The 23716-nt window shown below is 41.1% G+C and overlaps 1 protein-coding gene across 4 annotated transcripts; it reads left to right on the top strand.

Annotated features, from left to right (window-relative positions):
• Positions 1–707: 707 nt before the first annotated feature.
• Positions 708–22401, top strand: RNF19B (ring finger protein 19B). Of its 4 annotated transcripts, XM_054571927.1 has the most exons (10): positions 708–1400; positions 10579–10784; positions 12185–12329; positions 13729–13891; positions 14351–14465; positions 15489–15629; positions 16562–16769; positions 19452–19583; positions 20361–20856; positions 22148–22401. In XM_054571927.1, exons 1-9 carry the CDS (start codon positions 766–768, stop codon positions 20818–20820), a joined length of 2205 nt encoding a protein of 734 aa, XP_054427902.1. In that variant the 5' UTR covers positions 708–765; the 3' UTR covers positions 20821–20856; positions 22148–22401. The 4 variants fall into 4 exon arrangements, with proteins under 4 accessions (XP_054427902.1, XP_054427903.1, XP_054427901.1 ...); XM_054571928.1 differs by lacking the exon at positions 22148–22401 and having other exon boundaries at positions 12188–12329; positions 20361–20941; XM_054571926.1 differs by lacking the exon at positions 22148–22401 and having other exon boundaries at positions 20361–20941.
• Positions 22402–23716: the final 1315 nt, after the last annotated feature.

Below are 23716 nucleotides of genomic sequence, written 5' to 3'. Positions count from 1 at the left end.
ATTGTTAGACCTCCTCCCACAAATTCTAAATAACCAAGCTATCAGCATTGAATGGGAGGTGGACCTAGGAATAAAGTTGATTAGCTCACAGAGAGCATTAAATGCTGGATTAAGGAATTTGTACTTTATTCTGCACATGTTTTGCAGATAGGAAGACCCTGTCTTATCTAGTAATGCCTCTGCTTTGTAGATGCTCAGCGAATGACTGTATTCTTTATTAAGTAATGGTGTTTGCTTAATAAGCAACAATGAAAAGTAATGTTGGAAGACAGACTAGCTGGAAATCACCATTTGATCTATGCTCACCCGCTTTTTACAGGTGAAGTAACTGAAGGATCAGTTGCTGTAAGTGGCATTCAGCCTATCCATGAAACGGGTGCTCAGGTCAAGGATGACAGAATTAGGAGAGAAGGCCAAGAAAAGCCATTGGGTAAGTATCTCCTCAAGATGGCTGCCCTGGAACCACATGACCGGGAGGCAGTGAAGCTCCGCCCCAGAATGCCCGGCTCCTCCCCACCTGACCCCGCCCAGTGCCCCTCCGTCCGCGCGGTGCGGCTTGTGAGGTGTGTCTCAGCAAAGCGCCTGCGCACTGGGCAGCGGCGCGAGGGGCGGAGGCTTTATAACCGCTTGGTTGACGCTGCACGGTTTCTATCTCCGGGAGGGCGGCGGCGGCGGTGGTGGCGGCCGGGGTGTCGGCTGCGGGGAGCGCTGAGGAGGGAGCTGTGGCGGCGCTGGGCGCCGCTCGCCCCTCGGCCTCTGGGGGCCATGGGCTCAGAGAAGGACTCCGAATCGCCGCGCTCTACATCCCTACACGCGGCTGCGCCGGACCCCAAGTGCCGCAGCGGCGGCCGGCGGCGGCGCCTCACCTTTCACAGCGTCTTCTCTGCCTCGGCCCGTGGCCGCCGTGCCCGGGCCAAGCCGCAGGCGGAGCCGCCGCCCCCGGCCGCTCCGCCGCCGCCGCCCGCCCCGGCCCCAGCCGCGGCCCAGGCCCCGCTGCCCGAGGCGCTGCCCGCCGAGCCGGCCGCTGAGGCCGAGGAGGAGGCCGAGGCGGCGGCGGGGCCCAGGTTCGATGAGGAGGAGGCGGCGGAGGGCGGCAGCCCGGGCCCGGAGGAGGTGGAGTGTCCTCTGTGCCTGGTGCGGCTGCCGCCCGAGCGGGCCCCGCGCCTGCTCAGCTGTCCGCACCGCTCGTGCAGGGACTGCCTCCGCCACTACCTGCGCCTGGAGATCAGCGAGAGCCGGGTACCCATCAGCTGCCCCGAATGCAGCGAGCGACTCAACCCGCATGACATCCGCCTGCTGCTCGCGGACCCGCCTCTCATGCACAAGTACGAGGAGTTCATGCTGCGCCGCTACCTTGCTTCGGACCCTGACTGCCGCTGGTGCCCGGCCCCGGACTGCGGGTGAGCGCGGGGGCGTGGCCGCCGGGGTGGCAAGCTGCGTCCGAGGACTGAGACCCGGGCGGGACTGGACCGGCGTGTGACCCGCCCCTAGAGGTGGCCCTCGGCGCAGCCGTGTGTGTGTGTGTCCGTGTCCAGACGTGGAGGGAGAGGTGAGGGTTGACCCATGGGAGGGAGAGGGAGGTGGCAACTGCGGTGGGTTGGTAACTGGGAACCCTCCGTAAGCCCAGATGAGAGCTGTGGAGGCACCCAGCACCCCACCCCTGCCCAAGAGCTTGAGGCGGAGGCTGAGTAGTCGTTGAGGGAAGGAGCTATCCATCAAGCCAGAAGGCAGGACAGTTTTTTGTCGGATCAATTCCCCTCTGTCCAGAGAGGTAAGGAATGTCTCTTAATGAGAGGATATATGGCAGAAGACGAAATGAGAATATCCTTCTGAGGGGGCAGCGCTTTGGAGGGGTGTGTCCGTTTGGCTAGTGTCAGCCTTAGTGGCATTGCAGGAGAAGGTGTGTTCTTCTGACCACTCCTGGTGAAAGTTGGGATGGAAGTGACAAGAACGGCACTAGGGGGAAAAGACAGCTCACTGGCAGAGCTCTGGGGGCACCGTGGGCATTGTCTCTTCTGCGCCAAGCTATTGGCAGGCCCCCTGTGCTGCTTACACTGCTGCCTTGGGCAGGGTGAGGAATGGACCCTTTGTCTGTCCAGGAAGTAATGGGACATTCAGAAGAAGGATGCCCAGAGGACTGGTACGTTACGGGAAAATGTGTCTCCCAGCCCCTCTGATCTTGAGTTTTTGATGACAGTCTTTTTAATGCAGCCTGTATGTTGAATTTTTAAGGTCAATGAGAAAATATGCTGTAACTGCAGGGACATAATACCACCGGATTTAGCTATCTGGAGCATGCAGTGGAGACCTCCCCCCCCCACTTTTTAAAATTTGATTGTGTTGGTCAGTACATCCCATGAATGAGTGCATCCTGCAGAGAGGGGCTCATCTAAGTAGTTGGGAGTCGGACTGTGCCCTTCTCTGTGCCCAAATCATTTTATTCTTGTGTGCCATATTTTGGGGACAAAAAGATCCTAGGGACTCTTTGCAATGGGGAAATGTAATGCCAGTAAAAAGCTTCATGATCTTTGCTTCAAAGGAGTTAAGAAGAGTTTTTAATTGCAGCCTATATATCAAGGCTGTTTTAAGATTTCCATGATGCTGTGGTTTGTCTCCTTCAAAAGAAACCGACATAGACAGTCTAGGGGAGTAAGAAGAGTAAGCTTCTTCTATTTATTTATTCTGCCAAACTTGTTTAGAGATGGTGTTATTTAACCTAACAGAGATGGGGGTTTCTAAATTACTTTGAAGTGTTGTTGTCAAAGAACAGTGTTTATCTGTGGTAGATCACTTTCACTTTCAGTTAATAAGTATCAGAAAGAACTGTGTAAGCTCTTAGAAGTTTTTCACTTATATCTGGTGATCAGACTGGCTTTAAGAGGTTAATTTGTGTGATATTCACATTTTACCGTCACTATTGATCTGTTTTCTGAACCAAAGGAATTTAAGTGAACACTGTTAATTTGGGAATGGTATATTAACTCCATTTTTGAGATGTGAGTTTCCTTGAATTTTAACTGAGAAATGTGGGACCACTGCTTATCTTTCTGGAAAAGCTCCCTTTCTGTTTTCAGTTCCTCTAAAGTCAGTTGCTGACTTTGCTCACATCAATTAAAAGGGACAGGAATTAATTTATAATCTTGGTGACAACTCCAAACCATCACTGATTTGGAAGTTATTAGAAAATTAGGCCATTTTCTATTTTAGCCACGTATTGCATCAGTTATCATCCAGGGTTTATTTTTTTCAATTAGTTAAATGAATTATAACAATTTTATATATAATTTTGTAAAAATGTGTTATCTATGGGTTTAAAGAGAGTGAAGTCTGGAGAAAGAAAGCAAGCTGGCATCTGAGTATCCATGTGCCAGGCATACATAATTTAATTTGATCCTTGCAACATGGTAAGATAAATTTGATCTAGTTTTGCAGGTGAGGGAACCAGAATTTAAATAAATTGAGTGACTTGTTCAGAGTCATGTAACTAGTGGAAACACTGGTCAGAATTCCAACCAAGTTCAGTATTCTTTCCTCTCAACCTCTGTTTTAAAAAGCACGGGCTTGTCAGCATTATTGGGGATGCTACTGTTTGGGTCATTTCATCAAGTGTAGCTGGAGGACAGCATTGAGAGAGCCAAGTATGCTAGAATTCATTTTCTTTTCTGATTCTTACTGTTAACAGCCTCTTACCTACTTTATTTTTCTTACGTGAAATAGGCCTAATCCTTTGCTGACTTGAGAGGCTTAATTAATGTTTGCAAAGTGTTTTGAGATATTCCGTTGAAGGTGTTAGATAAACAGGGAGTAACTTTAAAATTCTGTCACCTCCCAAACAGGTGTTGGGGTTCCCTGGGGATTTGGCCAGTGGTTTTTGTCTCTTTTTAATGCCAGGAGAAAAACAACTTGTTTTGTTTTAATCAAACTGGTCTACTCTTCTGGGTCTGGTAAAAGTCATGGATGAGCACTAGAGCAGAAGCCTAAGCCCCAATTATCTCTTCTTCTCATACCTGACCATATTTACTGTCCACAGATCAAGTTCTTACCAGCCAAATTTATCAGGTCTTTCCTTTGCTCTTTGTGTGGTTATGTGCATGTATTTGGCAGGGTGAGGGATCAGTATGTAAGTGATCGTATTGAGTTCTGATCACTAGTTTCACTGTGATTACTCATGGTAATGAGAACACTATATATTAAAAGATTAATTTAAAAAATTTTTTTATTGATTGAGTTTTTTAAGAGAGAGAGAAGAAGTTGGGGAGAAGGAAACAGAAATATCTGTTGTTTAACCCATCCACGCATTCATGGGTTGATTCTTGTGTGTGCGCAGACTGGGGATCAAACTCACAACCTAGGCATATTGAAACATTGCTCTAACCAACTGAGCTACCCTGCAGGGCAAGATTCATTATTTGTTTACAAAATACTTGGAGAACAAAGAGTTTTGAGTTTTTCTTTTCCCATACTTGAAATAATTTTATTTTATTTGTAAATAAGGGAGCCAATTTTAGGAGGGGAAACATTCATATCATTTAATATTAAGTACAATACCACCAACTCTAATCTTTAAAACATACTTTTAAATGAGATAAAATTAACTCAAAATACAAATAACTGACATTTTTATAGTTCTTTATAATTTTCAGACTCCAGCCTCACTCAGAAATCATTTCATTTTAGTTTCATACAGGTAGATGGTGGTGAACTCATTTTGTAAGGGAGAAACCAGTGCAGAGAAGTTTGTGTGGAACCCAGTGTCTCACAGCTAATAAACCGTGCAGCTGATCTGTTACGTTACCCCTTGGAGTCTCTGCTTAAATGAGGTGTTTTCAGAAACCCACAGCTCATGTAAATATTTAATGTTTTCCTCTCAAGTGCCCTGTTGTCAATCTTTAAACCCTTTCAGAATCTCCAGAAGACTGAGGGGTTAGCAAAGGAGGCTACAGGGCAGATCTCCCCTACAAATGAATAGCAGATAAGGCTGTCTTGACCTAAATTCATTGTGCAGGTCCACCACTACATCCTCTTATTGGAGAGTCCCCCCACAGAGTGCCCCCTCCCACCTGACCACAGCAGGTAGTATCAGTGTTTGGCCTTCCTGGACAACTGGACTGGACCATCCCATAAACAGGAAGCTTCTGCTTATCTCTACCATATTTATGAGAGAAGAACAAGCTCCCTGAGCAAGACAAATTTCTCAGTCAGTGAAGGAGTTTTCCTTTCTGAAACCTTCCTGGAACTCTTCTCTTAATTTATAACAGAACTTCTATTTCACAGCTCTTTGCTGTATCTCCTCCCCCTTCCCCACCATCTAAATCATCCTCTAGTCCAATACATTTTTTTCATATTTGCCAAAGTACTCATTCTAAAGCAGAACATTTTATATCACTCCCCTGCTTAGAACTGTTCATACCTGACCTATAAGATGACTTCTCTTTTTTTTAATTTTTAAAATTTTTTTTAAGAGATAGAAACATCGATTTGTTGCTCCACCTATTTATGCATTCATTGGTTGTTTTTTGTATGTGCCCTGACCAGGGATCAAACCTGCAACCTTGGAGCATCAGGACAATGCTCCAACCAGCTGAGCTGCCAGGCCAGAGCAAGATGATTTCTTATGCCTTTTTTTTTTTTTTTTTAAGATTTTATTTATTTTAAAGAGAGAGGAAAGGAGGGCGAAAGAGAGGGAGAGAAACATCACTGTGTGGTTGCCTCTCACACACCCTGTACTGGGGACCTGACCCACAACCCAGGCATGTACCCTGACTGGAAATTGAATGAACGATCCTTTGGTTTGCACGCCCTCACTCAGTCCACTGAGCCACTCCAGCCAGGGCCTTATGCCTTTAATAACTTAGTATTTATGTGATATATCCTTATAATTTAAGCCCCTTTACAGTATCCAACAATTTTTTTTTATCTTTTTTATTTTTCATATATATTTCTCAAGGTATAGTATAGGCATTTCTGGAAAGAAAAATGTTTTGTGATCAGATAAGACTGGGAAATACTGGGTCGAACAAAGTAAAGCAAGTTTATTTCTGAGCTTTAGTGAATGTCTTATACCCTTTAGACATGCTGATGTACACTGTAAATCTTGCTAATGCTAATAATACAGTCAATCTTCAATCTGGCATAGTCTTCCTAAACTTAGATCACCAGGAGTCATGTATTCTATGGCATCTTTAAGGCATAGCTGAAACTCTCCCTGACTATTTGCAGTTTTGCAAACCCCTTAATAGTTATTCTGGCCTGCCTTCTGTCAGTGTCCTTTTTTTTTTTTTTTTTTTTAAAGAGAGAGAGAGAAACATCAATGTGTTGTTCCACTTATTTATACATTCATTGATTGCTTCTTGTATGTGCCCTGACCTGGGATCAAACCCTCACCTTGGAGGTATTGAACGATGCTCTAACCAACTAAGCTACCTGGTCAGGGTTTTGTTAGTGTCCTTATTTAACAATAAATCTTGATATCTGAGTAGGTAGAGCTCCTCTAGACTAGGATATCTATAGTCCAACTCTTTCTACAATGCTTTGAACAGGCTCTTTCAATTAGCTCCCAGAAGAATAGAAAAAATAGTTGAATTTTGATAAGAATAATAAAGAATACAAACAGCACAGTTTTTGGAGAAGAAACAGATAACAAGAGGGTGAGTGAGAAGAGAACACACTGGTCATTATTCAACAGACCTTAGGTGAGTACTAGATATTACAAAGAGTACTTAAATGTGGACCGCTTAACAGGGAATTTGACCTGGTAAAGGAAATAGGTAGGTGGGTGGGTGGATGGAGGGGTGGGTGGATGGATGGATGGATAGATAGATCATTATAAATGCAATATAACAAATACTAAAGAAAATACAGATTCTCTTAGAGGATAGATGAAAGGTTTTGCATGGTGGTGTCAAGAAGGACTTCACAGAAGTGGTAATATATTTGATGTGGACCTTGAAAAATATGAGTAGCAATTAGTATCAGGCAAACAAGGAAGCGGGTTGACAAAAAAGGATCTTAAGTGAAAATGTTATGAGCAAATGCATGGAGGTATAAAAATAAAATATGAAGTCTTGAGTCTAGTTTGGTTAGCTTGTAAATGTGCAATATGGGGCACATGATCTGGTTAGTGACGAGAGATCAATCGGAAAAGATAGACTGGATCAAAGTTGATAGGGCGGTCCTATGCCATGCAAAGATTTTTAGGTTTGAAAGACTTTTTTCTTTTTTGGTTGAAGGATTTTAAGCAAAAGAGTAATGTGATAGATAACCTTTTAGAATTGGAATTTGGATTGGAGTGGGGAATAGGAGACCAGATAGTAGTCTCTTGCAGTTGTCTGGCCAGGAGGTGACATGGATTTGAACTAGGGCAGGAAAAAGAAAGCTAGTAAGGCTACAGCTCATTGTGACAACTTGGCCCATGTCTACCACCCGTATATGTGCTCAGGATTGATTTCTGAATGAAGTTACACAGCCTAGAGCTGGGAAATATAGACATAATATAGGAACACATTTCTTTAACTACCAGGGTCTGTTGGAACATAATCAAATTCATACTAAACGGATTTTCCCCACAGGGCTGAAGTTAGGTAATGCTGTGGTCTAGCCTGTCACACATGTTTTTGAAGACTAGGAAATTAACAAAATTAGTGAAAGTTGTATGAACTTAAAGGGGAAAACGTATGCATCTGTATTCTTAGCAACATGTAATTTCCTGCATCTTCTATGTAGCTTCTAAGTAAGCAAACCTGAATGCTTATAAGCTAAGAGAGCAGGCTAGAGGAGAGGTTCTAGTGTGAGACATGAGACGAAAGGAACAAGATGGTGAAGGCAAATTTGGTCTCTCAAGGATGAGGTTTTTTCCAACTTTGTGGAGAATAAGATTGCCCTAATTTTTAAAAAGGATTTTATTTATTTATTTTTTAGAAGAAGGGAGGGGGGAGAGAACATCCGTATACGAGACAAACATTGATTGGTTGCCTCTTGCATGCCCCCAGCTGAGGACTTGACCTGCAAACCAAGCATGTGCCCTGATAGGGCAGGTGGGTGTTCAATCCACTGAGCCACACCAGCCAGGGCAGATTGCCCTATTTAGAACTTAGACGTTTACCCCTGAAGTGGTCTTACACGAAATTTTAGGATTAAATTATAATACCTGACATACAGTAAGCCAGTTGTACATGAATAAGTTTAAAAGATTGTTTTGGAGCAGAGTAATGGCTTAGGAGAAGAGCTAGAATGCCCTGGAGAAAAGTAAAACAACCTAAGTAGGAGAAGGTGACTATCATCCATTCAACATAGGTATTTTAAACATAAACTAGTGTGTCAGACCCTGGAAATTAAAAAAAGGGTGATACTTTTCCTTAGTGTAGTCTGGTTAGTGTAATATGCATGTAAACAGATGATTACTATATAATGTGATGAAGTATTATAAGTAGTATATGATAGGTATTATAAATATTATAAACTGTGCACAGGCATGAAATAGGCAACCAGCTGCCTGGAGAGATTACATAGATTTTATAGAGATGACATTTGGGCTGCTTCTCACATGAATAAGTATTTGGCAGAACAGAAAGTAAGGAAAGGACATTTCTAAGCAGAAGGAATAGAATATGCAAAGGCCATGAAGTAGAACAAAAAAAACTGTGCTCTCGTTTTTGTACCATTCCTGTCAGGGCAAGATCTTAAATGCAGTTTCAGAACATGTTTGATAATACTTGAAAGTGGCAAGCACCTACACCTCCGTTTTGGGACTAGAAGCTAAGGTATGGAGATTTTAATTAGCAGAGTGTCATGCAGTATGAGTCAGGGGCAAGAAGTCCAGACCAGACTCCCAAAAACAGGAATGCCAGATCTTATGCCCTGAGTAATTTTGTGTCATGGTAATAGGTTGCTTTGGGTTCATGAGTATTTGGGTTTATTTTACTTCCTAGAACCAAATTCCATACCCAAAATTGACATTGCCAGTTCTATCAAATGTTTTTATTTTTAAAGAAGGGGGTTGAGGGAATCTGTTAATAAATACTTATTCCCACCACATAAAGTAAAAATGGATCATGAAATGTTCAAGGCTTACTGACTGGCAGTCTATCTAATTTGTGTCATCAGAAGTTGACTTAATATTTTTCTGAGATCATTCAATACCTTTCCCATTTAACACACAATAGCAAGCATTTCACTTTCTTCAGGAGAAACGTTGTTTATCTTTAGTAGTTATTTTGCAGCTAGATTTGCTCAGAACTCCTACAGGATATGAATCATTTACATTCATACATTGATCTATTCTAACTTTGCTCTTTCTGAGAAGAGTTTTAATAGAGCCTATATTATATAACATAGATGATACCTTGTCATCAATATTTTCAGAGTCATTCTCAAATTAACTTGCAGAATCTATAATAAACCTGAGAACTTGAGATGTTTATATGAACATCTAATGTACATTCAAATGAACATAGGATAAATCCAAGAAAACATTATTAGCCTTTTGTATAAGTGTTTTAAGTCTTTGGCTATTGGAAGAGAGGGTATGGAATAGGGGACAACAAAACCCAGAGAGTAACACCTAATCCTGCAATCACTGATCTGTCTGAAAATTGTGTGAAATTTCACAACTGCTGTCTTCCCTTTTTCATTTGTTTCTTTAAATTACTTGATTTTTTTTTATTTTAAACAAGTGTTCACTTGTTAGTATAATCTGAGCACTTAGTAGAAATATTTAGAATTAGTCAAAAAGGCTAAAAGTTGTAAATATATGACATTGTGGGAGAGTAATTCTTGGTAAATAAACATGAATTCTAAGAAGCAGCTTGATGCCGGTGTTGACAGATTTGAATTGCCCATCTTTACTGAGAATATGGGTCAGAAGAGCGGGGAGGAGGTATGGCCTTAATTCTGTATCAATTAATGAGGTAGATGAGTGGTATTCATGGATTCTGGGGCCAGTCAAGAAAAAAAGACATTTCAAGGTAAAGATTTGAATTGAGAGAAAAAGAGAGAGAGAGAAGAGGGAGGGAAAGAGAGAAGAAGAGAGGGAAGAAGGAGGAAAAAAAGCTATTGTTTCTGAGGCTATGATCAGACCAGCTTCACTGTGGAACTTAAAAATGAAAAAGTATACATACTTGCTTTAGTTTTTGCTATAGTTCTTTATTTTACAAATGTTCTGTCCCTTAATGTTTATTGTCAAATTCTAGTCTTTCTAAATACAGCAAACTGACTAAAGGAAATCGTTTTGTACCTTGTTATTTATGAAATTTGCTATGGCAAACTGCTGCTGAAGCAGCTTAAACTGTGAATACATGCTAGAAATTTAGGCTAAATGTGATATTTCCCCCTATTTTTTCAAAAAATAAATGATTTGTGATTTTAGATTCTCAAGAAGAAATTTACAGTCTCACACAGAATATGTTTGACAGTTTACATTAGGCACACGTGTGTGTGTGTGTGTGTGTGTGCTTTTTTCTACATCGTATGTGGTAGTGGGGAGTGCCAAACAGTGTTACCCCACTGGAACTGATGAATATCTGTCCGTCTTGGTTAGATCATTCTTACCTTACTAATATTGCTTCCTATTTCCTTACCCAGTTATGCTGTTATTGCCTATGGCTGTGCAAGCTGCCCAAAGCTGACCTGTGAGAGGGAAGGCTGCCAGACTGAGTTCTGTTACCACTGCAAGCAGATATGGCATCCAAATCAAACATGCGATATGGCCCGTCAGCAGAGGGCGCAGACTTTGCGAGTACGGACCAAGCACACTTCAGGTCTCAGTTATGGGCAAGAATCTGGACCAGGTATCAATCGTCACTGTTTCATTTAACTCTTTATTTTATACTTCATGATGTGAACCCAAAGTTGGGAGGGATTACATTACTGTATAACCAAATATTTTTTGGGACCAGAGATCAGAAATTATTTTGCTATACTTTCAATATTATAATTGATGTATATAGTTTTCCTCTCTGACCATTATAGGTTATCCAACTCTAGTAAATCAGAATCTAAGAAATTGCATTTTCTAGTTTCTATTTTTTTTTTTTTTAATTGAACAGAGAGAGAGAGAAACATTGATTTGTTGTTCCACTTATTCGTGCATTCATTGGTTGCTTGGTTGCTCTCTTGTATGTGCCCTGACGAGAGATCAAACCTGCAGCCTTGGCACATTGGGACAATGCTTTAAACAGATGAGCTATCCAGCCAGCGCTGAATTCTCTCCTTTCGTCCTTCTTAGTAATATGTCTTAGGTTGGCAAGCAATTGTGTCCTTTTGCTAAGGTCTTTTTAAAAACTTCAATTGTGAGCAGAAAGTGTTTTAACCTGTACTGTTTATCTACTAGCTTTAAGTGTATCATCACTTTTGGAAATAGAGTACAGATTTAAGGAAAGGATTAGTATGGATTAATGATTAACCTTAAAAGTAGGAATAGCACACATTCAGTTCTAACCTTTACAAGTCAGAGAAAATATTTTAAAATGTCAGTGGGTTTATTACCTTTTATAAATGTACTTAATTCACTGATGTCATTTGGGAGAGGCTAGTAGGAAAAATTTTACCATTCATTTTTTCCTGGCACAGCATAATCTTCTAAAATTGTCATTTAATAGGATAGTTCCTAGTTTGCTATGACGATTACCAGGTGTATGCTACATATCATACCCCAAATTGTTTTTAGGTTTTGAATTTGAAAGAATCTTGGGAAGAGACTCTGGTTTGCAGTAGAACACATCACAGTGATACTTGCTGAGCCTGAAAAATGAATTTCCTGAACTAAATTTTCTCGAAACTTAAAGCCAATTCCAGTCAGCAGACTATTCATCTTGCTGGACTATGCTTTTAATTCTGCCAGCCTATTGGTTGGTGAAATTTCATTATTCTTAGAACCATCTTTCTCTAGGGAAGTCTTCTTGCTCAGAGTGTGGTTCAAATGGTGTGTAACATGCCTGTTTTTGAGATGAGCAGCTCAATCTATACAAGCAGGATTCATTTTATGAACTTTCCTGAGGTCTAGACACAGCCAGCCTTCCAGTGAAGTGGGTTGCACAATTTGGAATTCTCAGTCAAGAGTTCTTTACTGACTTCTCATTTTTTATACATACTTCTAGGAATAATAAAGCCTTAACTAGATATACTGGTAAAGGCTTTTTACCAATATACGTAAATTATTTTTCTGCTTATTCTTCCTTCCCCTCCTTAGCAGATGACATCAAGCCATGCCCACGATGCAGTGCTTACATTATAAAGATGAATGATGGAAGCTGTAATCATATGACCTGTGCAGTATGTGGCTGTGAGTTCTGTTGGCTTTGTATGAAAGAGATCTCAGACTTGCATTACCTCAGGTGAGTTGGAAAAATGTATCCATTGCTCTTACAGTCTTGTTCTCTTACTGATTTAGGGGAAAAGATGTCAAAGAGACATAGTTGTCTGTCCTGTCATTACAGGATAAGGAAACTGTAAAAAAGTTCCTCTGAAGCACCCCTCAAATCATGTTATTTTCCAGCTCAGCAATTTCTAGGGACTGTTTCCGTGGCCTTGCAGATAGAGTTGAATTTCCCTAGCTTGGTTTTTAAGGCTTTCCACAGTCTGGCCCTAGTCTGCTTTTCTAACTTTCTCCATTTTGCTTTCATACATGCTATACTCCAGATACATATTCTAGGCTTGCTGTTCCCTGTGTCCCTTCTGTGCCATCTACCCTCCATCCTTGCTCACAAATTCTTTACTTTGCCTGGAATGATTTCTAATCTTCTAGTCCTCCCATCAGCCCCATTTTATGTCAACCTGTTCAGTTCTTACCCATCCTTCAAGGGCCATTTAAATGCTATTTCATCTCTTATGTCTTCCCCAGTCCTTTCTGCCTCATTCTTCTCCATTGATGTTCCTTAAATGTTTCTTTATAAATGTGATCACTTTACTTCATGTATATGTCTAATTTTGCTAAACTATGAGTTTCTTAAGGTTAGAATTACTTTTTCAAGTTTCTTACACATAGTGACTTTCCAAAGAATTTATTGAGTGAATATTAAAATATTGTCCTGAAAGAGTTAATATTTATAAATTTAATATTCGTTGTATGGATGAAAAACTTTAATTTCCAATTTAGCAAACATTTGAGTACTTACAGTCTACCAATTAATGGGGACACAAGTGTGCATAAGACATGATCCGTACTTTCAGCATGGTTCATCCCGTCTGGTAGAGAAGACAGGACAAAGAGAGTGAGCAAAAATGGTTGGACTCAAAAGGGTTGAATGTAAAAGTAGCCAAACTAAGAGCAGGAAACTGACATAAAGGCTGTGACAAGTCTTTTTATATCCTTTCTGAGGAACATGGTTTGCAGTATCTATTAGATGTGGTAGAACATATGCCAAGAAAACTTTGCAAATCAGAGTGTTCATTAGCTGGAAACACAATGCAGTTGGGTGAGATGTCAAGTCTGTAGGCTACAGAGGCTCCGTCAAGGAAGCTGAATCAGTGTTGGACAAGGGAGGACATAGTTCAGCAGAAAAGAATGGAGAAGAGGTTTCAAGTCTTTACAAAAAAAGTAAAGAGCCCAGAGCTCCAATAGTTCGGCCTTGTCCTTTGCTCCCCTCATGTAATATATTCATTTCCTGTAACTTCTTGTAACTTTTAACCACTCCTGTCGAAAAGAAGGCTCTTGCTGTTATCAGGCTTCCTGGTGACACAATAGCTGCTTTTATTTGTAATACTGACATTAATTTCAGCATGTTTCCTCTACAGCCCCTCTGGCTGCACATTCTGGGGCAAGAAGCCATGGAGCCGTAAGAAGAAAATTCTTTGGCAGCTGGGCACATTGATTGGTGCTCCAGTGGGGATTTCCCTCATTGCTGGCATTGCCATTCCTGCCATGGTCATCGGCATTCCTGTTTATGTTGGCAGGAAGGTAAGATACTGAGTTCTGTGCATGTTCCATTTTCAGGTTAGTTGGTAAAAGTTTGAAGGAAATGGGAAGGAACTTACGTTTCAGAGCTACCTGAAAACCAGCTGGTTCTTGGATAAAAATAACCTTAATTTCTTAAATGGATTTTCATAAACCCTCAAGAGATATCAAAGCTCTTATTAACATCCTGGACTTGGTTTGTCTCAGTCAGTGACTTAAAGGTGAAATGCTTACTTCACCCTCCTGAGTTATTTTGTCCCTTCTTGGTTTAACTTTTTCTGCATTAGTTTATGTCATCCTCATTGGACAAGGTTAAAATTTAAGAAAGGTGCTTTTCCGGGGATGGAGGATATGTTTTAATATAGATAACTTAATATGTGAATATTCACTTACCCTTTTACTCCCTTGGCAAAAAGATTAATGTTCTAACCTGCTGACCTGGATTTTTTTTCTTATTTATAGATTCATAGCAGGTATGAAGGACGGAAAACCTCCAAACATAAGAGGAATTTGGCTATCACAGGAGGAGTGACTCTGTCAGTCATTGCATCCCCAGTTATTGCTGCAGTTAGTGTTGGTAAGAAGCTGGCCAGGACCATGACTTCACTGCTGCCTCTCTCCCCTTTTCCTCCCCCTCCCTCCACAACTAGCTTTCTGACTATAGCAGTTTAGCCATCTGGCCAGATGTTTCATCCTGAAAACCCCTATATTTTATACCAAACACACCTTAGGTGTTAACTCTGTTAGGCACTATTATTATTATTTTTATCACACTAAATTATCAAGAGTTAGGGAATCTTTCAGAGAAGGTTAAATTAAAAGAATATTACTTTAAGACCTAGTTTTTCACTTTATATCTTCTTTTTTCTCCATTTGCAACGGAACCCACAAAACAAAATTACTTTTATTTTGATTTGCCTAGTGCCTCCCATTATGTTGGGGAAGCATGAAGATTTGTTTCAGAATAATAGTAATATAACTAATATTTAATGAGGCTCTCCATGTGCCAGGAGTGGTTCTGAGTGTTTCATATGCATTAATTTATTTAATATTCACAACAGCATAATTGTAACATGAAGGTGCAGTAATTTGCCCGAGGTCATTTAGCTGGGAGGTAAATGAAGGCAAGCTGACCTCAGAGCCTGTGCTCTTAACAACTAAGCCATTCTGCCTCAAATGTAATAAGATTTTGGAATTAACACTCTGGGGAGACTCTAACCCCAGGAGTCATTTATTTAATGTCCGGTTATTTATTTTTGGATTAGCACTTCAGCAGTGAGTAGAAAGGGAAAAATTAAAGCAAATGCGCTTACTGTGCTAGACACTGTATATATGTTCTCTTTCGATCATTGACAACTCTGGAAAGATAGATGTCCAAGGCCATGTGGTTAGTGAGTTGGAGCTAAGATTCTAATCCAAGCCTTTCTGAGCCTAAGGCCAGCTGTCATTCTGTTAGGACCAATCTGCCTCTTTAGGATAGCCATCTTCTGCCTTTCCTTGGCCCTTTATAAAGTGGTTTGTCTGTGCTCAGGCTGGAAAGGAAAATTCAGGGCAGTTGCAACCGGATGGCCTGCTGACATACTTCCTTCTTTTTCCCCAGGTATCGGTGTCCCTATTATGCTGGCTTATGTCTATGGGGTTGTGCCCATTTCTCTCTGTCGTGGAGGCGGCTGTGGAGTTAGCACAGCCAATGGAAAGGGAGTGAAAATTGAGTTTGATGAAGATGATGGCCCAATCACAGGTAAAAGGAGGTTTTTAATTTCCATTTGAATTTATTGAACATAGATAAAAATCAGTAAAATTTAGCACATTTATAGAGATATTGCCATTGGATTACTTTGGATAATGAGCTTTGTAGGGGGTAAAGTATTTTTAGCTTTTCATTTCTTTGTTCCAGAGTTATTAGGTTAATTCCTCTGGTACCTGCCTCTGTGTAGCAGGTACAAACTCGTAGGATTCCAAGTATACTGGTAATAGTAGTGATTATAATAAAGTCTTAAATCTGCACAGTACTTTATAATTTTCAAAGGACTTTACACAGTCATTATCTTATTTGGTATTTTCATAACAGCTTTCTGAAGAGGAAGGATGGGAGTTATCATTATTCCTCGTTTAATGGGAACTTCTTTAAGCTTTTGTCTCAACATCTGTGAAATGGGTTTAAGAGCTTCTCCAGATCTGGGACTAGAGTAGGCCTTCTGACTTCTAATTAGATGTTGTTTCCACTTTATCATATTAACTCATCTGGGGCACAGAGATCTCTAAAGGTTTTTCAAGCTTTTCACTTGAATCAGCACTTAAACTAAATTATATTTTGAAATCTTTATGTTTGATAAGATGGCACCTATGGTGTACTAGAAAGAATAGTGGACTTGGAATCAGAATTTTTGTGTTGGATCACTAGCCATGATTTGGACAAATCATTTAGTTCTAAGCTTTTGTATCCTCATCTAAAATTGAGGCTATTAATGCCTAGTTATTGGAAAGATTACAATACAAATATATGATAAAACCTCTGATATGTGATGGCTGCTTATAGTAGCTGTTCATTAACTGAATAAATGAGTATTTTTTTACATGAAAATTTTCTACTCTGAAGAGGCATTGTAGGAAAATACCAGACTGTTTTGATGCTGTGCTCTCTTGAGTTGAGATGTTTGGTTCCATTCCCAGTGGCAGATGCCTGGCGAGCCCTCAAGAATCCCAGCATTGGAGAAAGTAGCATTGAAGGTCTGACTAGTGTCTTAAGCACCAGTGGAAGCCCTACAGATGGACTCAGTGTTATGCAGGGTCCATACAGCGAAACAGCCAGTTTTGCAGCCCTCTCTGGGGGCACACTGAGTGGTGGCATTCTTTCCAGTGGCAAGGGAAAATACAGCAGGTAAGCAAATGGGTCATTTCTGAAAGAACCGGTTGGAATTATAACACACAATACCTGTATGGGCCATTTCTCTGTGCCAGGCATGTCCCATGTATCATTTCATTTTGATCCAACCATCAGTGGGTTGTTTTTTGTTTTTTAAGATTTTATTTATTTTTAGAGAGAGGGTAAGGGAGGGAGAGAAACATCAGTCGGTTACCTTTCGCATGCCCCCAGCCAGAGACCTGGCCCACAATCTGAGCATGTGCCCTGACCAGGAATCAACCTGGCAACCTTTTGATTTGCAATATGACACCCAAATCACTGAGCCACACCAGTCAGGGTTTCAGTGGTTTTTTGTTTTTGGTTTTTTCCCCCTACTTTCACAATTTGAAAACAGGCTCAGAAAGGTTAAGCGACTTATATAAAGTTCAGTGTTCTTTCCACTGTTCCATATAAAGGATAATGTTTAGATTCTCCCTCTACTATATTAGGTTGCTTGTTTCAGAAAGGGAAAGCGCATATTTTTATAGAATTTCCAAGGCTGTGCTCTTCATTAGGCTTGTCCCTGGCCTTCAGTTGAACAGCATTTATGCTGTATCTTGTTGGCTTATTGGTGCTGTCATCTTCATTAGCTTCGTATTCCCATTTGGTAGAAAAAGAAAATCAATTCTGTGAATTTGTGTTGAGAGTGTGTAAAGCTTTATGACTAAAGAGGCTGTGACTTGCTTGGTAATTTCACCAGTTAAACAAATGAGAACATACTCAGTGGAACTTAACAGATGTTACATGAGAAGCAGTTACTTTAATGCACTAGAGACAGAGGTCTGGTGAGGCCTGGGAAGGGTGGGGAGGCAATACAAGTTAGGGAGATAGGGGAGATGGTTGCCTTCATATATCTGAAGGGCCTTGAACTGGAAAAAAGAATTAAACATCTGACTTGTGGCTAAGTGGTAGATTAAGATGACTTGGCAGAAGCTAGAGGGAAACTTTGATTCGTTATAGAAAATATAGGGAAAATCTATGTAAAAGTCCAAAGAAGGAATGTATTATCTTAGTAAATACTCAGCTACCTATGCTTGGAAGTGTTTAAAGTGAGACCAGATGGCCATTTGGCTATTAAGAGTCAAGCAACAGATGGCAGTTGGACTGGATCCCACCTGAGTGCTTGTCAGTCACCTGGGAGCCTCTTAAAAATAGATTTCAGGGCCCTATCCCAGTATTAGTAAATTAGAATCTCCAGGAGTGGGATTTAAGGATCTGTATTTTGAAAGGACTTCCTAAGTGATTCTGTCATAGTGCAAGAACAAGCATCTGGGAACCACCTATGTAAGTGGCCTTTATGAAAGGCCTCTTCCAATTCTGAGAGTGATTCTGTGTTGAAGCTGCATGTAGAACCCAGATCTCTGACCTGGTGCACTTTTCCATTGCACGGCATCATTTTCCTGGGCTGTGGCACATTCTTGAAGGGCATCTGAGGCTAGAACAGCACAGCAAAGGTGCGGGTGGCTGGCTGGAGGTTGTTTGAATGTACAGCTGCTGCAGGCTGCTGCTGACCCGTCTGCGTCTTGTGACTCTGGGTGTCTCTTTATTAGGGGATCCCACCCCCCCACATTCTGGAGAATTCACTGCTGTGCTTTTTTAAAATCAACACTCCTGTAAATAAGCAGACAGACATAATTGGAGACTGACTTGCTGAAACTGCAGCTTAGCCGGTCCAGCTGTTCCAGTTCTGTGAAAACCTTCTATAGGAAGTGAATGAGTCAGATGGGTTTGACTGTGAAAACCATTATGAGGAAATATTTAAGTGTACAGCAAAATGGTGTTAAAGCCAAGAAAGGAAATAGTTACAGGTTCTTAGCTCTGAGACACCATTGGAAAAGTTTGCTGCTCTTATAGGAGATTGGTTTCTGTATGTCCTTCAATCTCATAGCTTGGAGGTAATTTTATTGCCAAATGTTTGAGTTCCTAGTATGTGCAAGGTATGGAGGGTAAAGTGAATGAGATGTCTTTCCTTTTTTGGAGCTCAGATGAGTGGAAGAGAGATGTATAAATTGATTAATAAATAAGTAGGTGCTGTAGGAGCACTAAGGAAGTGACTGGTGTGCCAGAAGATTGAGGAGAGGTGATAATGTGTTTGTAAAGACTATCAGTTTGTCATCTAGAGAAGGGAAACTTCCAGAGAGTGGGAATACCGTGTCCAAAGTCATGGAGGTAGAAAATGTATATAGGTGTGTAAGGAAAGAAAAAATTCTGAGTGATTATGACTTAGGACCTATGGTGAGAAAGGAACTGGAGAGAGAGCTCAGAGGCAGGTCAGGAAGACCATAAATGCCAGTTGTCCAATAGGGAGCCAAGAGAGGACTGTTGGAGTGATCAGATCTTTGTTCACATTGGCACTGATCTGGAAGTACTTTAACTTGGACTTAGGGCTACTGCAGAGAGAGTCCAGTTGCAGTTATCCAGTCAGGAGATCTAGAGAGCCTAAAGTTAAGCAGTAAAAGTGGGGATAGAAAGGAGGGGACGATTTCAGTAAATCACTTAAGAGAGAAAAATGCGTGGGCATCTACTTGAGCTATTTGACAGTTGGAGATCAGATCAATTCAGTTTGCAAGAGAATAATGGAAGAGATGTGTGCCAGGGAGCAGACTGCCTTGGAATACCCAGGTCTCGTATTAACTTGAACGTCCCCTCTTTACACAGGTTAGAAGTCCAAGCCGATGTCCAAAAGGAAATTTTCCCCAAAGACACAGCCAGTCTTGGTGCAATTAGTGACAACGCAAGTACTCGTGCTATGGCCGGTTCCATAATCAGTTCCTACAACCCACAGGACAGGTATGTGACCAGTCAGATGCCCAGGAGAGGTTGCATTTTTTGGTCAGACACTAGACCTTCAGAAACTCAATGCCTTATGTTAGAGCTCTGTGTACCATCTAGTGGAATATATAGTGTGTGTATTCTGTGACTTCATTGAGCAAGTTCTTGGCAGCTCTTGATTCTTTTTGTTAGCACTTGATTTTTAAAGGATTTTTTCTTTCTTCTTTTTCTTTTTTCCTTTTTTTTTCTTTTCTTGGCTTTTGCAACAGTAATTATTCACATGGAACTTTGAGAGCTAGATTGGTATTCATTGATATCTGTGGGTCTATGGCTTCTGCTCTCATGTTGCCCTTTGCTTGATGTGGCTCCTTGTACCCTATTTCTCTCTATTTTTGAGAAACTAGTATATCTGGTATGGCGTGAGGGCAGCACTTCCTTCTGGAGAGTTCCTGGTTTCTTCTCATTGTGGCACAGTAGTAAAAAGCTATAAATCTTTCACTTTAATATTTGGGTAAGATAGTGTGAGGCTCTGACACTTAGTTGAATTTTGGAAGCTCTTTTTTAGTTTAAAGAAATTGGCAGAGGTGTGTGTATGTTTAAATGAACAAAGAGGATCTAATTGTTCTTCTCCATCCTATTTGAGTGTTAAGTTAAATTTTTATTTTCACTAAAAGTGAGCTCTAGTCGATTTACCTGTGCTTTTGGGCTTTCTAATCCTGAACCTATGAACTGTTTTTACCAACAGGTATAGCATGACCCATGCATGACTCAGCACAGTGAATTTTGTCTCCACAGAGAATGCAACAATATGGAAATCCAAGTGGACATTGAAGCCAAACCAAGCCACTATCAGCTGGTGAGTGGAAGTAGCACAGAGGACTCACTCCATGTTCATGCTCAGATGGCAGAGAACGAAGAAGAAAGTGGTGGCGGTGGCAGTGGCAGCAATGAAGAGGATCCCCCCTGCAAACACCAAAGCTGTGAACAGAAAGACTGCCTGGCCAGCAAACCTTGGGACATCAGCCTGGCCCAGCCCGAGAGCATCCGCAGTGACCTAGAGAGCTCAGATACACAGTCAGATGATGTCCCAGACATCACTTCAGATGAGTGTGGTTCCCCTCACTCCCATACTGCAGCCTGCCCCTCGACTCCCAGAGCCCAAGGTGCGCCGAGCCCAAGTGCCCATATGAACCTCTCTGCCCCAGCTGAGGGGAAGACTGTCTTGAATCCAGAAGGTGCAGAAGCCAGAGTATGAAGGGGAATGAAAGCTCCTGTTCCGAGAAGCACACTTGTAACTGCATCTTTTGGAATCTTTTTTTTTTTTTTGTGGGGGTGGGGGTGGAGATTTATGTATTTTACTTCAAAGATTCTCTGGTCACAGGTTTCCCCAGGGAAACTGAAAAATTTGCAATTTCTTACAGATAAAACATGGGAAATTTTGCCCTTAGTCCCACACCCTTCCCTGCTCCCCCCTTTTTTAAGTTTTAATTTATTGGTTAAACTGATGGTGGCAATCGTGAGATGTGTCAAAGAGTGTACAGATGTATGTGTGTATATTGTATGTATGCTAACATTACTGAAGGACACATTTTAATAAAGATTTCTGTTGTAATTCAACTCATGTCATTTTCCTTGGCTTGGGTAGTCCTTCAGAGCCAAGGGTTTGAACAGGCCACTACGTCTTATTAGTCTCTAGGTCTGAGGTTCCTAATCCCAGGGAAGAAGGATTATATTCTGATCTGACTGCAGTGGAGTTGTCTATAAATCAGAGATTTCTAGCATAACAGGAAGTAAAGCCAAGCTTGTTTTGGACTGTGTAGTCAAACTGATTAATTAGCTGAGTCAACCAAATAGAGAAGCAGCTGTTGATTGAAATGGACCTTGTTTGCCCTCTAGAGGCAGCTGTGCAGTTCTCTAACTAAAACTAAAGTTTTATTTAACCTTTTCTGTATTGTAGTCACTTCTAGAAATGTGTTCCTAGAGGAGGGAAGGAAGGGGTTGTAGTTCAGTGGCTCTTTAGAGTGATCCCAGTGAATGCTGCAGGATTATAAGTTGGGGGACATAGTGTTCTTACTGGAGGAAGAAATGTACTGATTCTGCACAACCTAATTACTAAGGAATAACCTGGGTGTTTGTTATGCTCTCAGGTATGCGTTCCCTGTTCCAAAAAGCTTCCTCAGTTTTGCCGTCTTAGTTTAAGAGCGACTAAGGAATCTGACTAAAATTTGTAATGAGAAGAGAAATGCAATTAAAATCTCAACATACTTAATTTTATCTGATCTCATAAATTTTTCAGAATTGAAGTAAGTTAGTACTACTTGGGATTTTGGCTCTGTCTACAGTAACAGTCTAAGAAATGAATGTCATACATAGTATATCAGAGTAAAAGATTCATGAGACATGATTTAACTTACTTTGACATTGTGTGAGTTAGTTACTCTCCTGCCACCTAATTTCTCCCACTCAGGCGGTATTTAAGAAGCTTCCAGTGACAAACTTTATCACCTTAGCCCTGGGCCCAGAGGAAGAACTGAAAACATTCTTTCCCTGAGGACCAGATGGCTTTCTGTATCCTTTCACAGATACACCTGCTCTTTGTCTTCTTGGCCTGTGCTTTTCTACAATGAGGATGTTGAACCTGGACACCAGCAAACTCGGAAGATTCTTACCTCTTGGGCACTGCAGCCAGATCTAGCACATTTCCCTGCACCTGGGACAGGAAATGCTGTTAGTGGACTCTGGGTCTCTGGAAAAAGGCAACATTGAGAGTGTCCACATGTGAAAAAGGGAGCCTGTTGGGAAAAGGGGCAGACAGTCTGGAAATCTCCGAAATGCAAATTATCAACTCTAGACCTATAATTCTCTTGAAGCCTTCAGAGAGCAGTTAACTTGGACAAAATCAAGGACGGCTGTTGAGGGAGAGGAGTTTGCAGCCAACCTGTATTCTTATCTAGGCTTTACTTCTTAGTGCTATGAGACTTGGGCAACTTATTCTGAGTCTGTTTTCACTTAGCTGAAGTGGGGCTAATAATCCTAATTATGGGGTTGTAAAGACAGATGCAAAAATGCTTTTGGTAAAGGCCCTTGTCTTTTCCTCCTGCAGAAATACAAGTTAAGGAAAGGAAATTATGGCTGTCATCTAGGAAAAGCCCAGAACTCTAGACCAGAGGCCATGAAAAACTAAATTTATTCTAATCTGCAACACTACTGTTGTATCTCCTAGACGTTATAAGAAGAAAGGCCCTTCACTACCTGGAGATCATAATGCATCAGAAAAATTGGTCAGTTTAGAATTTGGGAACATTTAATTTCCTCTTGGTAGAACTTTCATTTACTCCAAAATACCTACTATATTTCAGGTATAAGATGCATTAATAAAGAAAACAGAAGTTCTGTCCACATGGAAGTAAAGTAACTTCGAAGTGGGGGAAGGTGATCAGGTACATAATATGGATAAGGGTAAGTGTCCTAAAGAAAACAGGGAAAGTGAAGAGAGTTGCAGATGGTGCTACTTTAGATGAATAGTATAAGCCTCTTTGATGAGGTAACATTTTATCAGAATCCTGATAAAATCCTGTAGTGAGAATCCTGTGAATCCAGGCATGAGGAATAAAAGTACAAAGGCCCTTTGGCAAATCATCCTTAGTCTGTTTAAACACACACACACCATACAGACCTATATGGCTGGAAAAAAATGGACCAAGGAGGAGAGAGAGAGATTAAGTTTAAGAGGTGGCTGGAATCAAGATTGTGTAGATTAGCAAAACAACTCTGAAGACAAGGAATTTCAGGTTCCTCTCTGGCCAGTAAGAGAATCTTCAAAGCTTAGACAGATGAGTGCTTGTGAAACTTTGAAAGGGGCTAAAACTGAAAGGGAGTGTCTGGTCACAAGTCCTGGTTGGGCCAGTGGAAACAATCTGTTGGATGTGATAAATAGGTAGTTTCATTCCAATCTCTTTCTAATGTACTTTCTTGTATTCCACAGGCTAGAAAGCTGAAAACTACATTACTTATCTTAAACTTCTTTGAAACCAACGTTCTGAGTGTAATTTTAGTTTTGCTAGTTAGATGCACAAACAAGATGTGGAAGGAAAAAGTGATTCAGGGGTCATCTTCAGCTGCTATGACTTGCTCCTTGCAAGATGTGGAGA

The sequence above is a fragment of the Pteronotus mesoamericanus genome, unplaced genomic scaffold (genome assembly GCF_021234165.1).
Source record: "Pteronotus mesoamericanus isolate MK-2021 breed Mesoamerican mustached bat unplaced genomic scaffold, CSHL_Meso_final contig_221, whole genome shotgun sequence".
NCBI classification, from domain to species: domain Eukaryota; kingdom Metazoa; phylum Chordata; class Mammalia; order Chiroptera; family Mormoopidae; genus Pteronotus; species Pteronotus mesoamericanus.
Note: the sequence above shows the minus strand (reverse complement) of the source record. Positions and strands in the feature narration are given on the sequence as shown.

What these genes read in the sequence shown, in the direction of transcription:
- RNF19B (XM_054571927.1), top strand. Translation starts at nt 766, where the DNA reads ATGGGCTCAGAGAAGGACTCCGAATCGCCGCGCTCTACATCCCTACAC. An exon ending in TCAGACTTGCATTACCTCAG is followed by an intron (nt 12,330 to 13,728) that starts GTGAGTTGGAAA and finishes TTTCCTCTACAG; the next exon opens with CCCCTCTGGCTGCACATTCT. An exon ending in CTGTTTATGTTGGCAGGAAG is followed by an intron (nt 13,892 to 14,350) that starts GTAAGATACTGA and finishes TCTTATTTATAG; the next exon opens with ATTCATAGCAGGTATGAAGG.